This window comes from Dipodomys spectabilis, unplaced genomic scaffold, assembly GCF_019054845.1.
Source record: "Dipodomys spectabilis isolate Male_0828 unplaced genomic scaffold, ASM1905484v1 ptg000001l, whole genome shotgun sequence".
Lineage (NCBI taxonomy): Eukaryota > Metazoa > Chordata > Mammalia > Rodentia > Heteromyidae > Dipodomys > Dipodomys spectabilis.
Window position 1 is genome coordinate 29295241 of NW_024870678.1, and position 18342 is coordinate 29313582.

An 18342-nucleotide genomic window follows, 5' to 3' on the forward strand; every position below is an offset into this window, starting at 1 on the left:
AGACAGATTTCAGAAGGGAAATCAGCTGCTTACCGCAATGTTAAAGACAAGTTTGTATTGTCAGGTCATGGGTAGTTACCTTCTGTTGTCCCCTGAGGGAGGATGGGTGCACCTTCTTAGTCACAGTAAAACACATGCTATGCACGAGAACAATGTGTGTCCAGGACTGCTCACCTTATTAGCCAAAATACCATATGCTGGAATAATGAGAAATACCTTTTTATAGTGACCATAGGGATAAACCTAGAGGTCATTATGCTAAACAATAAGCCAGATAGCTGGAGAAAAGGACAACATGATTTTACTTGCACACAAAATCTAAGATTATCTAACATGTGAAAATAGGGCAGGATGGTTGTTGTTGGGGGTTGTAAAGTGGGAAGAATGGGGTGTTGTTAGTGGAAGGGGTACAGGATTTCAGTTACACAGGATGTGTAAATTCTGAAATCTACTGTACAACAACAAAAAAAAAGTACAGAAACTCTTGGAGATGATGGGTAATGAAATTGTGATAATATACAACATACAATAAAAAAAAGTGTTCTTAGTGGCTCTGTGGCTCAAGTGGTAGAGTGCTAGCCTTGAGCTGAAGAGCTGAGGGACAGCACCCAGGCCCAGAGTTCAAGCTCCACACTGACAAAAAAAAGTGTTCCTGGCCAGGCACAGTGGCCCAAGCCTGTAATATTAGCTACTTGGAAGGAAGCAATCAGGGAACTGGGTTGGAAGCCAACCTAGTTGTAAAAGTTCTTGAGACTCCATCTCAACCAATGGCTAGGTGTCTGACAAGCACAAGTTCCTGAGTTCAATCCTAGCACTGCAAAAAATAAATAAGCAAATAAGTTCTTCATGGAAAATACTACATTTTTTAATTATACCACTTTTCACAGTACCACTTTGCCCAGAGCTTGGCAGTATCATAGTAGGTGCTGAACAATAACATTTCTATTTCAGTAATCACACTGTGTTCTGAGTTGTATACCTGTTGTAATCCTAGCATTCTAGATGCTGAAACAGAGGAACTGAGTTTGAGTTGAGCCTGGGCTACACAGGGAGAGTGTCTCAGAACCAAAACAAAGACAAGTAAGTCTATTCTGAATATATAGAAGGTACTGTCTTCCTTTCTGAAACAGTATTTTCATACAAGTGAGGTAGGCATTATCAGACTAATTGAGAACTGCAGATCCATACTGCTTCTTTATTTTTCTATCCAAGCATTCATTTCTGTGTTTTAGGAAATCCTTTGTCACCTGCCATCAAGGTGTAAGTTTACTTCTTTTTCCTGAGCCTTGTTAATGCTTGGTTACATAGTAGATGCTTGGGTAATTTCAGTTGGGTGAACCACTGAGCAAATAAAGATAAACTGTATATTAATAGTGTTAATTTCATTAGACTGGAGTTTGATGGTGTTAGATTTGTCCAACAATTATAAATGAGGCCCTTTCTTAGTTTTGAATCTCTATCCAGAAAAATTTGCAAATAGATTATGATACCCCATTGTAAGTTTTGTAAACAAAGTCCAAACAAAATCTATGGAATAAACCCAAGTAAAGGAGACAAGATAACACTTGTGCTGAGACCTAAGAGAAATAAATGCCAACAATTTGATAAGATTTTCTTCTTTGTATGCATATCTGTATGCGAGCATTTTATTCTTCCATTTTGTTGATCGAGTAGATGGCCTCTTCTCTTTATTGTTTAACTTAATTTTCTACCAGCTGAGAGTTCTTTTGCTATATTGAGATAGAAATAATGAATAGCAAAATGCAATTCCTTTAGTGATAGACGTTCTGAGCTTTGGTGTCAGTGGCCCTCTGCTCTTAGTGATGTAGAATGCCTGAATGCCAGCAGCTCAGCACCCAGCCATTTTTGGTGGCTCTTCAGCAGGTGGAGCTGGTAGTTCTTGACTATCCTCTGGAACTTCTCTACTGGCCAAGGCTGCAGTGCTCCTTTGGTCTCAGCTCTCTATAGTTCTTGTGTTTTTCAGTTCTCACCTTCTGTAGATCTTTGCCTTCTGTAGTCCCAGCTTTCTACATTTATTTTTTGGTTGGTTGTGGGGCCTGAACTCAGAGCTTGGGTGCTGTCCTTGAGCTCTTCAGCTCAAGGCTAGCACTCTACCACTGTGAGCCACAGTAACACTTCTGGTTTTCTAGTGGTTAATTGGAAATAAGAGTCTTACCGACTTTGCTGCCACTTTGCTGCCCATGCTGGCTTTGAACCTTGATCCTCAGATCTCAGCCTCCTGAGTAGTTAGGATTACAGGTGTGAGCTACTGGTGCACAGATCTTTCCACATTTCTGTTTCTTGCTACTGTGCGATTTTTCCACCACCTTCTAGTTGCCGGGTATACTCATGGCTAACAGAACTTGGTGTGCTGTCTGCTTTTCATGAAACCAACTCATCTACCCATCCCTGATAAAAGATGACAAAGCTTTATTTGGGCTTATCGTGGAGCAAGAGGGAATTGTGCACAGGAGCAAACTCTTAGACCTGATGGGAGGTGAGGAGGGCTGTGTATATAACCAGTCAACATGGGTGTAGCCTCTTTGTCTTGCTTAGCTGTGCCATTTTACACAGGCATCCTTGGCATGCCTATGCCAGTTGTCATGGGTGGGGAGGCAGCTCCTTGCTGACCTTTCTGAGGATATCTGCAATGTTGGTAGGGGCCTCTGGAGCAGCTATGGTCAGGGTCACCTGAGGTCACTGGAAGGCGCCATGGCAGAAATGATGTCTCCGTGCTTCCTCCCAGGTGTCTGCAGTGGTCATGACTGAAGCAGAGTCTTCTCTAATGGAAGCTCTTAAAGTGTTGGCTTCCAGAACATGAAGAAGCCCCAGGTTCATACCTGTGATGACAGCTGTGGCAGTTTCTGCAGCGGAAAGAAAATCAACCTGAGCAGCAGTGAGGCCTTCAAAGCATTGTGATTGATGGCCAGGACGGTGGCTGTCAGATCACATTCGGCTTGGTGGACAGCCCTGTGGTTTCCACGAGAGCAGAGGGGCTGAAGTTGTGATACCGCCTCCTCTGATGGAACTTCAAGAATGGAAGCAATGATACTCACAGATCCTCCAAACTTGGGGCTTCAGTAGGTAACAATAGCAGTTCCTACCCTACCCTTCTTCCCTACCCAACCTGGAATAGTGGCAAATGTACTTTCCGGCATTCATTGCTGCAGCCGGCACAAGGGAAGGCTGGGCCGCTGTCAGTCAACCAGCCAAAATAAACAGTTACGTAAAGAAGGGACATTAAGGAGTGTGAACGAATATGTAACAAGATTAATATTCTCTCCCAGTAAATTTTGCTTAGCATTTAACCTTTAGTTAGATATCCTGGTAAAGGAAAAATAAAAAGGTTTCAACTAAACGGACAAATCTTGTAGGGTTCCTTTCTTTTTAGCTCATCTCCTCATTTCTTTCCTCTTTTCACATGATGTAGGCCCTGATTTGGGGGGTCAAACATTTGTTTCCATTGTTCATGTCTATTACAGAAAGATCCCACTACTTTTTCCCATTGTTGTTTCATTTATTGATGGCGCTAGCATCTCACTTTTACTAGGCAAGTGTGCTGCCACTCGTGCCACATTCCCAGACTCTACTATTCTTATTTGTGCCAAACATCTTTAAAACTGAAAAAGGTTCTGAAAATGAAATGGAAGATAAAATGAAAACAACAATAGCAAAACAAAATAAATGGTAAAGTTTTTTTTAAGATGGTGTTTAATAGTATGGTATGAAGCTAGGAGTGGTTTTAGTTTAAAGCTTATGAATAAGATACACCTCATGAGCAAACTTATAAAAGGTTTGGAGAAAAATAGCAAGTTAAAAAAAAACAACAAAGAAAGAAGGACACTGCAGTCTTTCCAAGTGAAAAGCCCTCAGGGACCAAGACTTGATGATGTCCTAGATTTCTAGGCCATCCTACCTGAAGGATGATTTGTTTCTTTGAATTGCCACAGTTTCAGGTCATTGTGGTAGCTAGATTTGTTCATGTCTCTTTTTAATGCCATTTGTTCAGCCCAGTAAACCCAAACTATTAAATAAAACTTAAAGTGCACATATATTGAAAATGTGGTGCCTATTTATTTCTAGTACAGAATACACACACCATAAATTGTCACATTTTTGTAAACTGTTATAATCTCATTCTGACTTACTGTTTTCTTAACAATAATTGTGACCATCTCAGGTCCCTGGTTTAGGTGCTCATTTGAGTTCATAATTGGCACTGATGTAGACTGAATTGTGTCTCCTCAAAATTCATAGCTTACAGCCTGAACCCAATGGCTGGTATCTGGAGATAGCAGCGGGGGAGGAAGGAGGTTTGAGATAATTTGGTTTGGAGGAGATCATGAAGGTGGAGCTATCAAGATGGCATTAGAGCTCTTCTAAGAGATATCAAAGGACGTTCTCATTGAAGACACAGTGAGAAGGTATCAATCTACAAGCCAGACAAAGATCTCTCACCAGAACTCAACCATGTTGAGTCTGGACATCTAACCTTTAGAGTACAAGAAAGCAACTTGTTATTGCTGAAGTTCTCCACAGTCTGTGGCATTTTGTTGTGGCAGCCTGAGCTGTGTCAGGTGCCTTTTGAGCCCACTGATATGATTCCTGTAGGGATTTAGAAGTAGGTTCTCTCCCACCTTCCCACCCTCCCTCCCTCCCTCCCTTCCTTCCTTCATTTCTTTTTCTTTTTTTTTTTGGGTCCGGTCATGGGGCCTGAACTCTCGGCCTGGGCACTGTCCCTCAGCTCTTCAGCTCAAGGCTAGCGCTCTACCACTTGAGCCACAGCGCCATTTCTGGCTTTTTTCTTATTTGGTGCTGAGGAATTGAACCTAGGGCCTCAGGCATGCAAGGCAAGCGCTCTATCGCTGAGCCACCTTCCCAGCCCTCACCTTTCTTTCTGATTCAAGCTGTCCCACAGGGAGAAGCCAGGTGCATTTGAGCAAGATCTGAGGTTGGCTTCATATTGGAGTTCAGTTCAGCTATATCTTATTTTCCTATCTGTTTCGGGGAGAATTTCAAGATAAAGCAGGACTTGAATAGCAGTTCACTTTTATATTTTCATTATTTTATCCTTGTAACTCTATTGATTTAGTTTGACAAAGGAGGACCTAATTCAGAAGCTAGGATATTGAACGTGGTGGAGTGGTAGTTTGGTGCTAGAAAGTCTTAGGTTCATATCCAAGCCTTCTATGGAAATCTATGCAATGTCTAGATAAACCTTTCTCAGATTATGCAGCTCCTGATATCCCAGGACAAATCTTGTCCTGTCTGTTATAAACTCTGTTGACATCCATTCTCCCACTTCCTTTCTGATGTGAAAAACAATTATACCTCCATACACCATTAATTTTAACATTGATTCGCATCCTATCAATTCATACTTCTTGACTTTTTTTTGAAACTATTATGTTGTCTCTTTGGTTCTCTCATGGAATGAGTTAAACAAACTCATTGTGTGTTCATTATTTATTTATTTAGTCATGGGGCTTGAACTCTGGGCTTGGGCTCTGTCCCTCAGCTCTTCAGCTCAAGCAGTCTACCACTTGAGCCACAGCTCCACTTCCAGTTTTCTGAGTGGTTTATTGGAGATATGAGTCTCACGGACTTTCCTGCCTGGGCTGGCTTTGAACCATTATCCTCAGATCTCAGCCTCCTAAGTAACTAGGATTACAGGCATGAACCACTGGTGCCCAGCTGTGTGTTCATTTTTGTATCTGTATAAAAGTCTACTTTTACTTTTTTCCTGAAACTTGTCTTTTGGCACTCAACTTCCTTCCTTAGAAATGGGGTTCATGACCCTCTCACCTTCTTCCCTTCCTTAATTTTTAGGCTTACAGGTGATAAAATTAACTGGGCTGATTTTTTTTAAAGGATTTAAATATGTCCTATGAACTTTTCTATTTCTACTACAAGTGCTTTTTTTTTTTTAAAGTAGTCTTGCCAGGACTGTTGTTACTAACATCAAACATTATAGGCAGTATAGTAACCAGCAACCTCTGCATCTTTTTGAGCGAAGCCAGAGGGTTCATCTTAGGTAGCATGAGAGGAGGCAAAGGTGCAGAAGTCACCTGCTAGGAGAATGGGGACATGGCCTCTGGGCCATGGTTTACAGTTTACAGCTCCAGTGAGCTGGCCCCTGTGGAAGAGAGAGGTTAAAGGAAACTCCACATGATGCTTCTTGCTACCTAGGCTCTGAGCCTCTAGGGATTCAGAGGTCAAAGTGCTTTCTCCACACAAAACTTAGCTTGTCTCACATACAATTCCCAATCTGTCATCCTGTTACTTGTGCCAAGATGGCAGAGTAGACAGGTGGGTGGAGAGTACAATTTATGCTAAGAAAAATATTACAGGTTTGTAATACAAAGGTTTGTCAGACACTTCAAAACTTGTGAATCCACATTGTTTGAATCTGTATTCTTCTATATTTAAAAGGTTTACTTTAGTTCCACAATATAAAGCTTAAATTTCCCTCCTTCCTTCCTCCCTTCTTCCTTCCTTTCTTTTCCATTAGGGAAAGACCTCAAACATGTTAGACAAGTGATCTGCCATTGGGTTACAGTCGCCCACCCTGCCCAAATGTGTATTTTAAAATGGAAGCTGGAGCTCAAAATTAATATCACTACTCAAGCCTTCTATGAAAGCTTTTCACAATCTTTGCATGCTCACTGTAACTTTTCTACCCTTCAGCTTTCCCCCCTGTCAAACTGAAAAAACAGAAAACTAATTGAATGTTTACAGGAAGGCAACTTAAGCAAAATCAGTAAGATGCATCCATCCACCACAGTGTAGCAATGAAAACCAGGACCAGAGATATCAGCTCTGTGACAGCAGCTTGCCCCTCCTATGACAAATAACTGAGGTAAATAATCGTGTGAGGAGAAGAGGTATATCTTGGCTCACAGTTTTGGAGATTTCAGTTCATGGCTGGTTGGCCGCATTGTTCTTGGGCCTGTGATGAGGCAGCACATTTGGAGAAACATGGCATGGCAGAGCCAACTGTTCACCTCATGTCTGTCAGGCAGCAAAAACAGAGAGAGGAAGAGACTGGATTTTACCATCTACTCTAAGCTAAAGCTCCCAGTGATCTAAGACCTGCTGACTCAGCCCCATTTCTTAAAGATTCCAATGTTTTTCAACAGAACCAAAGTCAGAATTGAACCTTTCACATATACGTTTGGATAAAACTCCAGATCCAAGCTATTGCCAGTTTATTATCATGGAACTTGTAAATGTTATCTTCTATGGAAGAAGGCCTTTAAAAAAAGGACTAAGTGAAGGATCTTTTTTTTTACTCTACTAATTGAGCCACAGCTCCACTTCTGGCTTTTTCCATGATTAATTGAAGATAAGATTCTCAGACTTTCTTGCCCTACCTTTGAACCTTTGATCCTTAGATCTCAGCCTCCTGAGTGGCTAGCATTACAGGTGTGAGCCACCAGCATCCAGCTAGGGGAAAGATCTTTTTTTTTCTTTTTTCTTTTGTCGGTCATGGGGCTTGAACTCTGGGCCTGGGCGCTGTTCCTGTGCTCTTCAGCTCAAGGCAAGCACTCTACCTGTTGAGCCACAGTGCCACTTCCGGTTTTCTAGTGGTTTATTGGAGATAAGAGTCTCACGGGCCTAGGTTGGCTTTGAACTGTGATCCTCAGATCTCAGCCTCCTGAGTAGCTAGGATTACAGGCGTGAGCCACCGGCACCCAGCTAAGTGAAAGATCTTGACCTGAGAGATTATCCTGGATTAATTTGGTAAGCCTTCAGTGCAATGGCAGCTGCCACTGTGATTGAGAGATGGATACAGACAGATGATTGTGAGATTTGAAATGGATAGGAGAGAGAAGACACTACGAAGACAGGGGTAAATTGGAGTGGGAGGGTCAAAAGCAGGAATATTGGCTAGAAGAAGACAAGGAAAAGACATTTTCCCTAGAATTTATGGAAGGATTGAGGCAGCCCCTTGATTCAATCAAGTGAAATTGATTTCACAAATTTGACAGAGAGTTTTCATAGAATTAGTTTTCAGCCACCCAAGTTCATTGTAATTTTTCAGAGCAGATACAGAATCAAATAGAGATGTTAGCTGAGTGAAGTGGCTCAAACTGACCACAGTTTAAAGGCCAGCCTCGGTGAAAACTGCATTAGATTCCATCTCAAGCAATGGCTGTCATCCTAGCTACAAAGCAAGCACAAGGGCTGAGTGCAGTGGTAAACAACTGTCACCCCAGTTACACAGGGAAGGACAAAGAGGTGCAGTGTAGACAGTGGAATAAAATAAGATCTTATCTCAAAAATAACCAATGCAGAAAGGGCTGACTCCAGGTAGAGCTCCAGCATGAGATCAAGGTCAGTAGGGTTGATCTTTTCTGAGAAAGAAGCGTGGCAGGGTTTTGCTCTCTTTGTGTATTCACATGGTCTTCCCTCTGCACCCATGTCCTAATCTCTTCTTATAAGGACAGCAGTCTTTTGGTTTAGAATATATGTGTGTGTGTGTGTGTATACACATGTATGTATGTATATATGTATATATATATATATATATCCTAAATTAGCATTATACTTGAATAATCCAGCTTCTTCACAGTTTCTTCTTTCCTTATTTTTCTCAGTGCTGGGAGTAGAACCCATGGCCTTGCACATGCTAGTCAAGCACTCTACCACTGAGCCACATCCCAACCCTCTCTGGTTTCTGTTCAGTGAATCTAACCTGACACTGAGTGAGGTATAACCTCATTAGTCAGTCATTAAAAAGAAGTCTGTTATACTGTAACACTCTTAGAACTTTTTTTTTTTTGGGGGGGGGTCTGGTTGTGGGGTCTGAACTCTGGGCCTGGGCACTGTCCCTCAGCTCTTCAGCTCAAGGCTGGCGTTCTACCACTTGAGCCACAGCACCACTTCCGGCTTTTTTCTTATGTGGTGCTGAGGAATCAAGCCCAGGGCCTTATGCATGCAAGGCAAGCGCTCTACCTCTGAGCCACCTTCCCAGCCCCCAAGACATCTTTTTTTTTTAATCAACAAAAAATTGACCAAGTTCTAAAATGCTGCTTTTTTATGAGAATTTCCAAACATAACTTCCTTCATTGAACAGATATTTATTGAAGAACAAGTATTTACTGAAGATTTTCTATCTGACAAGTATTGTTCTAAATTTTGGGAAAAGAATATATAACAAAGTACAGCTTAGAAAAATCCTTGCTTCTATGAAATTTTCAGTTTTGATGAGGCAAGACAAATATGAAATAAACAATTATGTGACAAAAATTAAACACAGAGTACACACCAGTTGACCACAACTTCATTAGAGTCACTACCAAATGTCTGGCCTACAAAAATCATGAGACACAAATGATTGTTCTTAAAGTCACTAATAGTGATTTGAATTCAGATCAGGTATAATATTAATAATAATTCTATTTCAATGTATTCTTAATACCTACCATGAAACATCCTTGTGTTTTAAGTTGGCTGCATAATTCTTTTATATTAAATGTTGGGCTATGACTAGAAAATAGAAAAGTTTTTCCTCCAGTGCAGTACTTTGACAGCAACTGTTGATATATTCTTACCAGAGAACTGACTGTTTGCTATACAGTATAATTATCATAAGAGTGCAGTATTCCCAAAGAGCTACGCAAATGGTTAAATAATCAGGTTCTCTCAAAAGAATATGATGCTCTATCTTAACAACTGAGTTTTCTGTAACTTTGCTTGAGAAGAGGTTGTTTTGGGTAGTAATTATTATTTTTTGGTTCCGGTCGTAGGGCCTGAACTCTGGGCCTGGGCGCTGTCCCTCAGCTCTTCAGCTCAAGGCTAGCACTCTACCACTTGAGCCACAGCGCCACTTCTGGCTTTTTTCTTTTTGCTTATGTGGTGCTGAGGAATAAAACCCAGGGCCTCAGGCATGCAAGGCAAGCGCTCTACCATTGAGCCAACTTCCCAGCCCTCAGGTAGTAATTATATATCCAAAAGTTGATCATTATGCTACTTACAACTTTTAAAAAGAGGGCAATTCTCTTCTCCTCTTTATTTTCCACAGGTTAATTAAAAATCTTCAAATCCAAAAGGCAAATGGATAATTTAGTTGATTTATATTGAGATGGTATATGTGTTATCTGCTTACCAGCCATTAGCTTATCTGTGTTTTCTTTTTAAACTTCAATTTTTAAAATCAGTGTTTGTAGCTGGTGGGCCAGAACAGTTTTGAATCTTGAGAGGCTGTCATGGATCCACCGTTAAGGTGACAGACTACCATCTGAGAGAATGCTGCTCTTTCAGTGTGGAATGTCTAACCAGGAAAAAGATGCCCATGTATGGATTTCAGCCAAGCATATATTAAAGAAAAACTCCTTGTATTTTCCACTTGAATAAAAGCTTTGAAACCTACTGTAATTTCACTTATTTCTGCTTACGGATATATATATATAATATGTATGTTATATATATAACATAATACATATACAATGTATGTTTTATATATAACATAAAATATAACATAAAATATAGATTATGTTATCTACAAACAATAGCAGTTATGTTTTATTAATATCTTTATTTTCTGATGCTGTAGTAGAACTTTAGAAGAACACTTCTGTAGGTCTTTAGTTCTACTATGAGCTTTCTGACTCAACTAACAGTATTTTACTAGATATTGGGAAATGAGCTGCAGATTAGGGGTTTACCTAAATATTGAGGGTTAATCACAGAGGGTTGAAAAGATAATAGCCACCTCAGAACTGAGAACTGAGAAATACAAGGGGTGGGTTGAAGCGGGGCAAAAATGTTGAAGGGATGACACAGATCAAGATGCATTGTGCGCACAAACTGCTTTGTTAAGTGGCAAAAAATTCAATACATAACCTAAAATTAGGATAAGGAAAAGGGTGGGTAAGAATGTTGAAAGGGGTGACATCGATCAAGATGCACTGTATTCATAAACTGCTTTGGTGAATGGCAACTCCTTTGTACATTTGGTTAGAGCTAACTTTGCTTTATATCTAAGTACATCATCTATGCATTGCTTGCTTATTGCCAACCTACGGCAAACTGTTCAGTGAAGTGTCAATTACAGTCAGCAATTCCAGATGGGACACTTATTTCAACTGTGCCTCCAGATATCACTAGGGCTCACAGACTCTGGGTACAAGATTCTCTGCAATATGTGCCTCCTATTTTGAAGACCATCTGTCTCCTTTTCATTGACAATTGGCCGAGTCAAAATGTTTGCATGCCTGATGAATTTTTATAAAAAGCTTTGAGCTACATTAAAAAGACTTCCAAAATATCTTTGTAATGGAAATATAACTCATGCTCCATAGAACCCAGCCAGTTAGTGTACAAGTCAGTGTTTTTTAGTATACTCACAACTACCTAGCCTACCAGATTTTGGACTTGGCTGGTTAGTCCCTATAATTGCATAAAGTTCTTGCAATAAATCTCTTAATATTTATCTGCTACTCCTTCTGTTTCTCTGGCCAAACTATGATACACCATTTTTAGGGACAAATTTCCAAATGAATAACACACGTTACCCAAACAGTAGGATTTTGCTTAGCAAATTGGTGATATGGTTTATGAGGCACTCTTTTAAAGAGTACTAATATCTCTAAGAAAACACACCTACATTTTTACAGAAATGACCTTCAATGTATAAAGGTTGTGTAGATGGAGGTAGCTCCTGACATGATGGTCACTGATTTCCATCAGTGGCCTCAAGTGTGGCATATATGCAGGCATCAGCATCGCTGAACTATACCAAGAAAATACCAGAACTTATATCGAATTGGGAATTATTCAAAGACAGAAATTAAGCTGCCTCCTATCTAATTTGCAGATCAATGGGAATAAAGGCAGACTCTTATTCCCATTTACTTAGCAGTCACGTGTCCAAGGGACATGAGGAGCCAGTGTAGTATTCCCATGCATCTGAATGCATCAGTCTGTACTGCAGATTTTACTAACTAGCGGTATACTAACCTTAAGATATTCCTATAAAGATTCCATGTTCTGATGCTGATAAAAATAATGAAATTACCAGGGAACAGCAACCGATACAAATGAAAACATATGTTCAAATATAAATCTGTATGTAAATGTTTATAACACTAATCAGGAATGGCAGGCTGGACCTCACATGCATGAGCTGAAGCTGGTATCATGGGTGGCATTTCAATGGAATGAGTCAAGTCCACCCAGGTAATCTAGCATTAGCTTTTTATGTAAATAGGCTGATTATGGACTTTAATCAGATGTAAAATGATTTCACAAAACTAGAACCATATCCTGGTCAATAAACACAAAACTGACCATGACAAGCCTAGGTACTCAGGAGACTGAGATCGGTTCAAAGACAGAATGGGCAGGAAAGTCCATGGTCTCCAGTAAACTACTCAGAGAAAGTCACAAGTGGAGTTGTGGCATAAGTGCTAGAGCACTGGGCTGTGAGCCTAAAGGAGCTTAGAGACAGCACTCTGGCTTGAGTTTAGGGCCAGCAAGAAAACCCCAACTATCACAGTGGCAATTAACTTGTGTAAACACAAAACATTACTACTTGACATCATCCTCAAGACAGGCTTTGATTTCAAAAGCTGTTCTATGCAAAATCAACCTCTTTACATCCCCCCTCCCCCCCAAAGACCTAACTACAAAATTAAGTGGAACTCCTTATGCCAAGTCCACCAAACTTGCTGGTGTGTGGGTAGATTTCTTTTTACATTGGCCTACCTACCTATTGTTATTTTCAATGTGTTCATTGTTATATATTGAACCTTATTAGTAAGGTTTTGTTTGTTGTTACAAATGATTCTTTCCCTTTTAGGTGCTAGGGACTGAATTCAGGAAATAGTTCATGCTAACATACTCTACCACTGGGTCGTTCCTGTAACTCCCAAAGGGACCAGTTTCTAAAAATAAACACATGGCTTATTATGCTAAGATGACATACAAAAGGAAGAGCTGAAGTTGCAATGAACACAGTAAAGCTATCTGGCCTTAAAAGATGATGGGGTTATGTAATATGTATGTTATAAATCATACAAACCAATCTTTCCCATTCCAATGAACTTATAAGAGGTGCTTTTGGAAAGCTGCTTTTACTGGGCCCACAAATTAACTACAAGTGGGGAAAAGCTTGACATACTTATTGCTCCATTTTAGGTTTGTCTTCTCTCTGCAGTCACTTTGCAAGCAGCACTGTTCCATAAGATGGCTATCTCCATCCCTTCCCCATTCATTGTCTATAAAACATGAAGCTCATGTCCGTACCATGGTAAGTGAAGATGTACTGAAATGCCATTGTTCCATGGCTGTCATTGGAATTTCCTTTGTCTTCCCATCACCATGTCTCATTTGTTGTATAAGGGTGAGTGGCTGGACCTGTTATGTAGGCTCCTGGTTTTGGGCCTGAGGTCTGGTGTCAAATCCTTCTGGAGATATTTAACAGAGAAACACATTTAAGTTCTAAGGATTAGGGATATTCTAAGGGTTGGGATTATCTTAACTTTTTCTCAGTGGTTCATTAGTATAATGTCCATTTAATAACTTATAAGTAGAGTGGTATTCTACAGAAGATAAAGTAATGGAGGAAAATAAAAAATCCTGTTGCCAAGTTACAGAAGATTAGATGTGCATTGGTTTTGAGCAATTAGAAGAACTGTTACACCTGTTTTGAATAAGAAATGTATGTGAAATTTGGACTTCTAACAGGGATGATGACACCAGTTGAGAAACAACAAACAAGCAAAACAATTCATATCATCTATCCTTATAAATACTACCACAATTTCAACTGTCACTAAAATATTTATTTCATTGCTATCTTACAGAAATAAATAAAAGTAATTATAAGAGTAAGTACAGGTAAGTATCAGGTAAGTATACAGGTAATTACATGTTCTCTCTCTCTCTATATATATTTATTTTACAAAATTGAAGTATACCAAACTTGTTTTCTGGAAAGCATAGCACAAAAAGGAAGAGTAGGAACTAAAAAGAAATGCTGAGGCCATGTCATACCAAATGAGAGCTACGGGCCTTCCGGCCTGGCATGTGACTTATTGGAAGTACGTGAGATTTGGAGTCAGGGGCCTGGGCTCCATTGTTTATTTGCTACATGTCAATACAAGTTTTTCAGACCTTCTGAATCTTAGTTCTTTATCTTAACAGGAATGATAGTAATTACCTGTACCTCACAGGATTGTGGGGAAAATCAAACACATGGATGTACAGGAAAGCTCTTTATAGCATGTAAAGAGCTATAAAAATAATTACATTTAATTCATATAAAACAATGCATACTATCAACTGAAGAATAAGCACCAAACACTGTGTTTCCTTCAGTCGAATTATATCACCTATAAACCTGGAAGAAAGGTAAGAAAATGCACCTTAGCTAAGCACCAAAGCCTCTTGGATGGAGGCGGTCCAAGGGCCAAACCAATTACAGTTTTCTGGGCATGTAAATAGGCGCTAATGAGTCCTGAGGATTATTTAAAACTCTGAAAGCTCATAGGAAATAAGATCATCTGTACTACATCACACAGGATACACCAGCTACTTCATTGGCAATTTCAAAGTGCATTCATTCTTCACAGAAGAACAAATAATTGATTTTTAAAAGACCTTTTATAATCCTTTGCCCATAAAACACAACTTTCTCTTGTGCTAAATATCAAATACTAGTCCTTAAGCAAGGACTGACTGAAATGAACCAACAACCTATCATAAATATGGGTATTGGTGGTGAAATGTCTAGCTACACAGAATGTGCAATAGTATATAATCCAAGACACTAGTACAATAATGATAAATCAACCTCCTGCCATATGTCTAAGACCAAAAGCATAAAAATTTCAATATTTACAATTATATCAACCTTAAATCATATAAAACAGTAAAATTGTGAGCAGTTAGATAACTGGGTTACATGTCAATACACTTTAAAATGCTATTTCAAGCTAACTTACTTAATGCATAAGAGAAAAGTAAAAAGTTTCAGTGTCTCTATTTTTAGTAGTAGGATGCAGAGAGAATAAACATGACTAACATTTACTTCATGTTAGCAGCTGTATTATTGCAAAGTTACTATGCATGGTGGTTTGGCTTTATGCAAACAAATAGGAGTTAATTACAGTTCACCATTTACTTAAAATATTACTGACATGATATTGTGTGTTATCTGTTAGAGATACTAATGGTCCTTCCACAATGAGATTTATATTTGTTGAGTAAAGAAGGTCATATAAAACTACTTTATTTTTTTTTTCTCATTCCAACTCTTTACAAGTAATTTTATCAAAAGAAGAGTATCCAAAGACCCATGCCCTCTTTTCATTCTCTTGCCTCATCAGATAGATGTTCTTTGGAATGAAAATAAATGTTTTACTAGGAGTGTAGGTTAGAAATTATTATAGATCTTTTGAAAATAGTATATAGAGAAGGGCTCAGTAAGCACTAGGCCAGTGTATAACCAAAAAAAGGGATAGTGTTTATGGGATTTTTTTATTTAAACCTGTAGCTTTGCTATACAGTTATGCAAGTCAGTACTACATCAATGTCTGCAGCATGATTCACACGGCGTTCACTCAAGCTCTTCGGAGTCTCTGGAAAACAGGTCTGCCAGATCGGCCACAGTCAGCACAGAGGCCTCAGAATGCTTCCCTGATGAGTTAGTGTGACTGCAGGGTTTTCCAAGCGGCCGCATCAGAAAGAAATGCCAAGGAGTCAGTGATTATATTAAAAGACAAGATACATATTTGCTCTTACTATTTATTGTAATTGGGCCATAAGAAACTCCAGAAGAAAGCAGCTGATTAAGACTATTACTTTTCATCAAACCTAGAAGACTTAGGTCTTGTCATAAAATGCCTTTTGTCTTAACAATTAAAGAAAAAAAGGAAAAAGAAAAGAGTGCTGGACACCTACTGTGAAGGCTCTAACTTTACAATCCATCTAAGGCTAAAGGCTAAAGAGAAGTACGACAGCTTTTCTGAAATTTCATTTGTGCAGAGGTCTCTTACAAGTGGCAACAAGAACACAATGCTTTTGTGTTCTGTTTAGGTGGAAAGCGAGGGCAGTTACCACTTTTCCTTTCCATACGCCACCCGTGGAAGGAACTTTCTGTTTTCCACGGCATCCCTGCCAGCACTGGAACCCAATCCCTTCTAATAGGCAACAATCACCTCTTCCAGGTGTCTTCCAGTCATACACACTTTTAAAGTTAAGACTCCCTGGTCCCTGCTTCTGTTCTGTCCTTATCTCTGCCATCACAATCATCAGAAAAGTGTTATTATTCAGATATTCCTATCTGCACATGACTAACAAGTGTGAGGTAACAGAAGTTCAATTTTACACATCAGGCTTAAGCTTAGGTAAAGCATAATTTATGTGGTATTTAAGTAAAAAAGGAAGGGTCAGAGAGCTAGAATATTCTTACACAGTACAACCTATTAATAAAGTTAAACACAGATTGTTCAAAGCATTAATGGGGCAACATGTTACTTCTTATGTTAAAAAAAAAGTATGTGTTTATCCTATTTTTTTGTCATCTAAGTGAAGAAACTTCAAACATGTACTCAAACCCATGGGAGTAGAGCATTACCTACCTCCTCTCTGCCGTTTTCAGCATTGTCTGCATTCGCTCTTCTATTGTGGCTTTAATTAAGAATCTGTGTACAATTGTAGGTCTAGAACGTAAGAGTTTTAAGTGTGAAATAAGTAGAAACTGAACTCACACATTCACAGATCAGCTGGTGCCCACTTGTGGTGGTGCATGGATGTGTGGAGGGACAGTTTAGCAGTGAATAAAACTACTGATCTCCATGAACTAACCTCAGGAGGGAAGACAGAAATCAGTTTCATGTAGTGATAAGGCCATGAGGAGCCAAAACAGAAGAAATGGGAATGTGATCAATAAGTGAAGGAATAGTAGGACCAGCATCCAAAAGAAAAAAAAACAGCATATATGTGCATGCAGTTGGGAAGAGAATGTGCTGGCAAAAGAGGGACAGAGGTGAAAATGAGGCTGGAGAGGCAGGCGAGACAGACACCCCCAGGAACAGGATTTTATTATGGTTATAATGGAAAACACTCAGGGGTTAATGAATGACTCACTTGATCTAACACTGCTTCTGAAATCTCTCCAGCTGCTGTGAAGGTAGAAGCCTTCCTATCTATTATTAAAGGCGACCTAGGCCTGCTCCTACCTAAAAACCAACCTCTGCATTTCAGGACTAGGTCCTATATCTTCTTGTCCACACAAGCACTGTCCCAGCACTTCTTTTGCCCATTCTCAAATCATTTCTAATGGATCATTCACTATTTCTCCCATTTAAATGGGGGGAAAAAACCCTTCCTTTGGCTCATCTGTACAGGAACACTTCTTTTCCTACTTGTGTGATTGTGACCAAGGTACCCATGTTATTTAGAGACGCATAAAGCTCCATTCTTTCTTATAGGCAGTTGCTACTGTTGGTCTTCATGCTGTTACCACTATGGACAGAACCCAGCAATACGATTCCTCATCTTCTTTAACTATCTTGAAGCAGACAGCATGGCTGATCATGCTATGCATGTCCCTTTCCTTGACTTGATCTTTACCAGTCACCTTGGCTGGTTTCTTTCTTTCTCTCAGAGCCTTTTAAACTTTACTGTGCCCTGGGTATAATTCCTGGCTTTCTTCTCTATATAGACTCATGTCCTAGGTAGTCCCCTTCAGATGCCTGACTTAAAAACAGCACATTGCTGCTGTGTGCTGCTAGCCCAGACTTCTCTCCTAAACTCATGACTTGTATACAAAAGTGCAGAATAGAAACTTCTCAATCTTGTATATCAAGTAGACCTTGGCTATTCCTTACAACTTCTCTTTCTCATAGTTTTCTTTGGCTAAAGCTTTTCCTCTTCTAGTCCAGTCTAAAGCCCAGGTGCTATCTTTGATTTTCTCACAGGTAATTTCAGGTATGTCCACAGACACCAGCAGTTCTATCGCTAACAGGTATCTAGAACCTGGCCACTTTAACCAGGTGCCACCACAGCCAGGTCATCCGCTCTCACTACTGCTCTCCTTCTTACGCTCTCCTTTGCTCTTTTTCACTCCTGGCACAAACACAACACTCGGAATGTTTCTTTGAAATCTTAGACTCGGTTGCGACATTCCTCTCTCTGTTCAGTCTTCCCTATCTCACAAATGAAGTATCTTCAGGGTGGCCTCCTGGGACCAATTTAAGTGTCCTTCCCCCAAACCCTTGGGTTCACTTCTTACTTCTCTCCTGATTACTGAAGCAACTGTGGCTATTACTCAACATACCCGGTGAGTTCCTAACTTACAGCCTTCACAGTGAGTGCAGTGTCTGCTTAACA

General features: G+C 39.7%; 1 protein-coding gene across 2 annotated transcripts in view; it reads right to left on the bottom strand.

The window, feature by feature from the left end:
* Positions 1-13768: 13768 nt before the first annotated feature.
* The window catches only part of Shprh (SNF2 histone linker PHD RING helicase), a 56326-nt gene continuing 51752 nt past the window's right edge, over positions 13769-18342 (bottom strand). The window contains exons 29-30 of one of the 2 annotated variants that reach the window (XM_042686863.1): positions 16590-16670; positions 13769-15665 (exon numbers count right to left, since the gene is read on the bottom strand). In XM_042686863.1, the coding sequence (XP_042542797.1) occupies positions 15566-15665; positions 16590-16670 (181 nt within the window). In that variant the 3' untranslated portion in view covers positions 13769-15565. The remainder of the gene's footprint in view (positions 15666-16589; positions 16671-18342) is intronic. The other variant, XM_042686945.1, reaches the window with a different exon arrangement.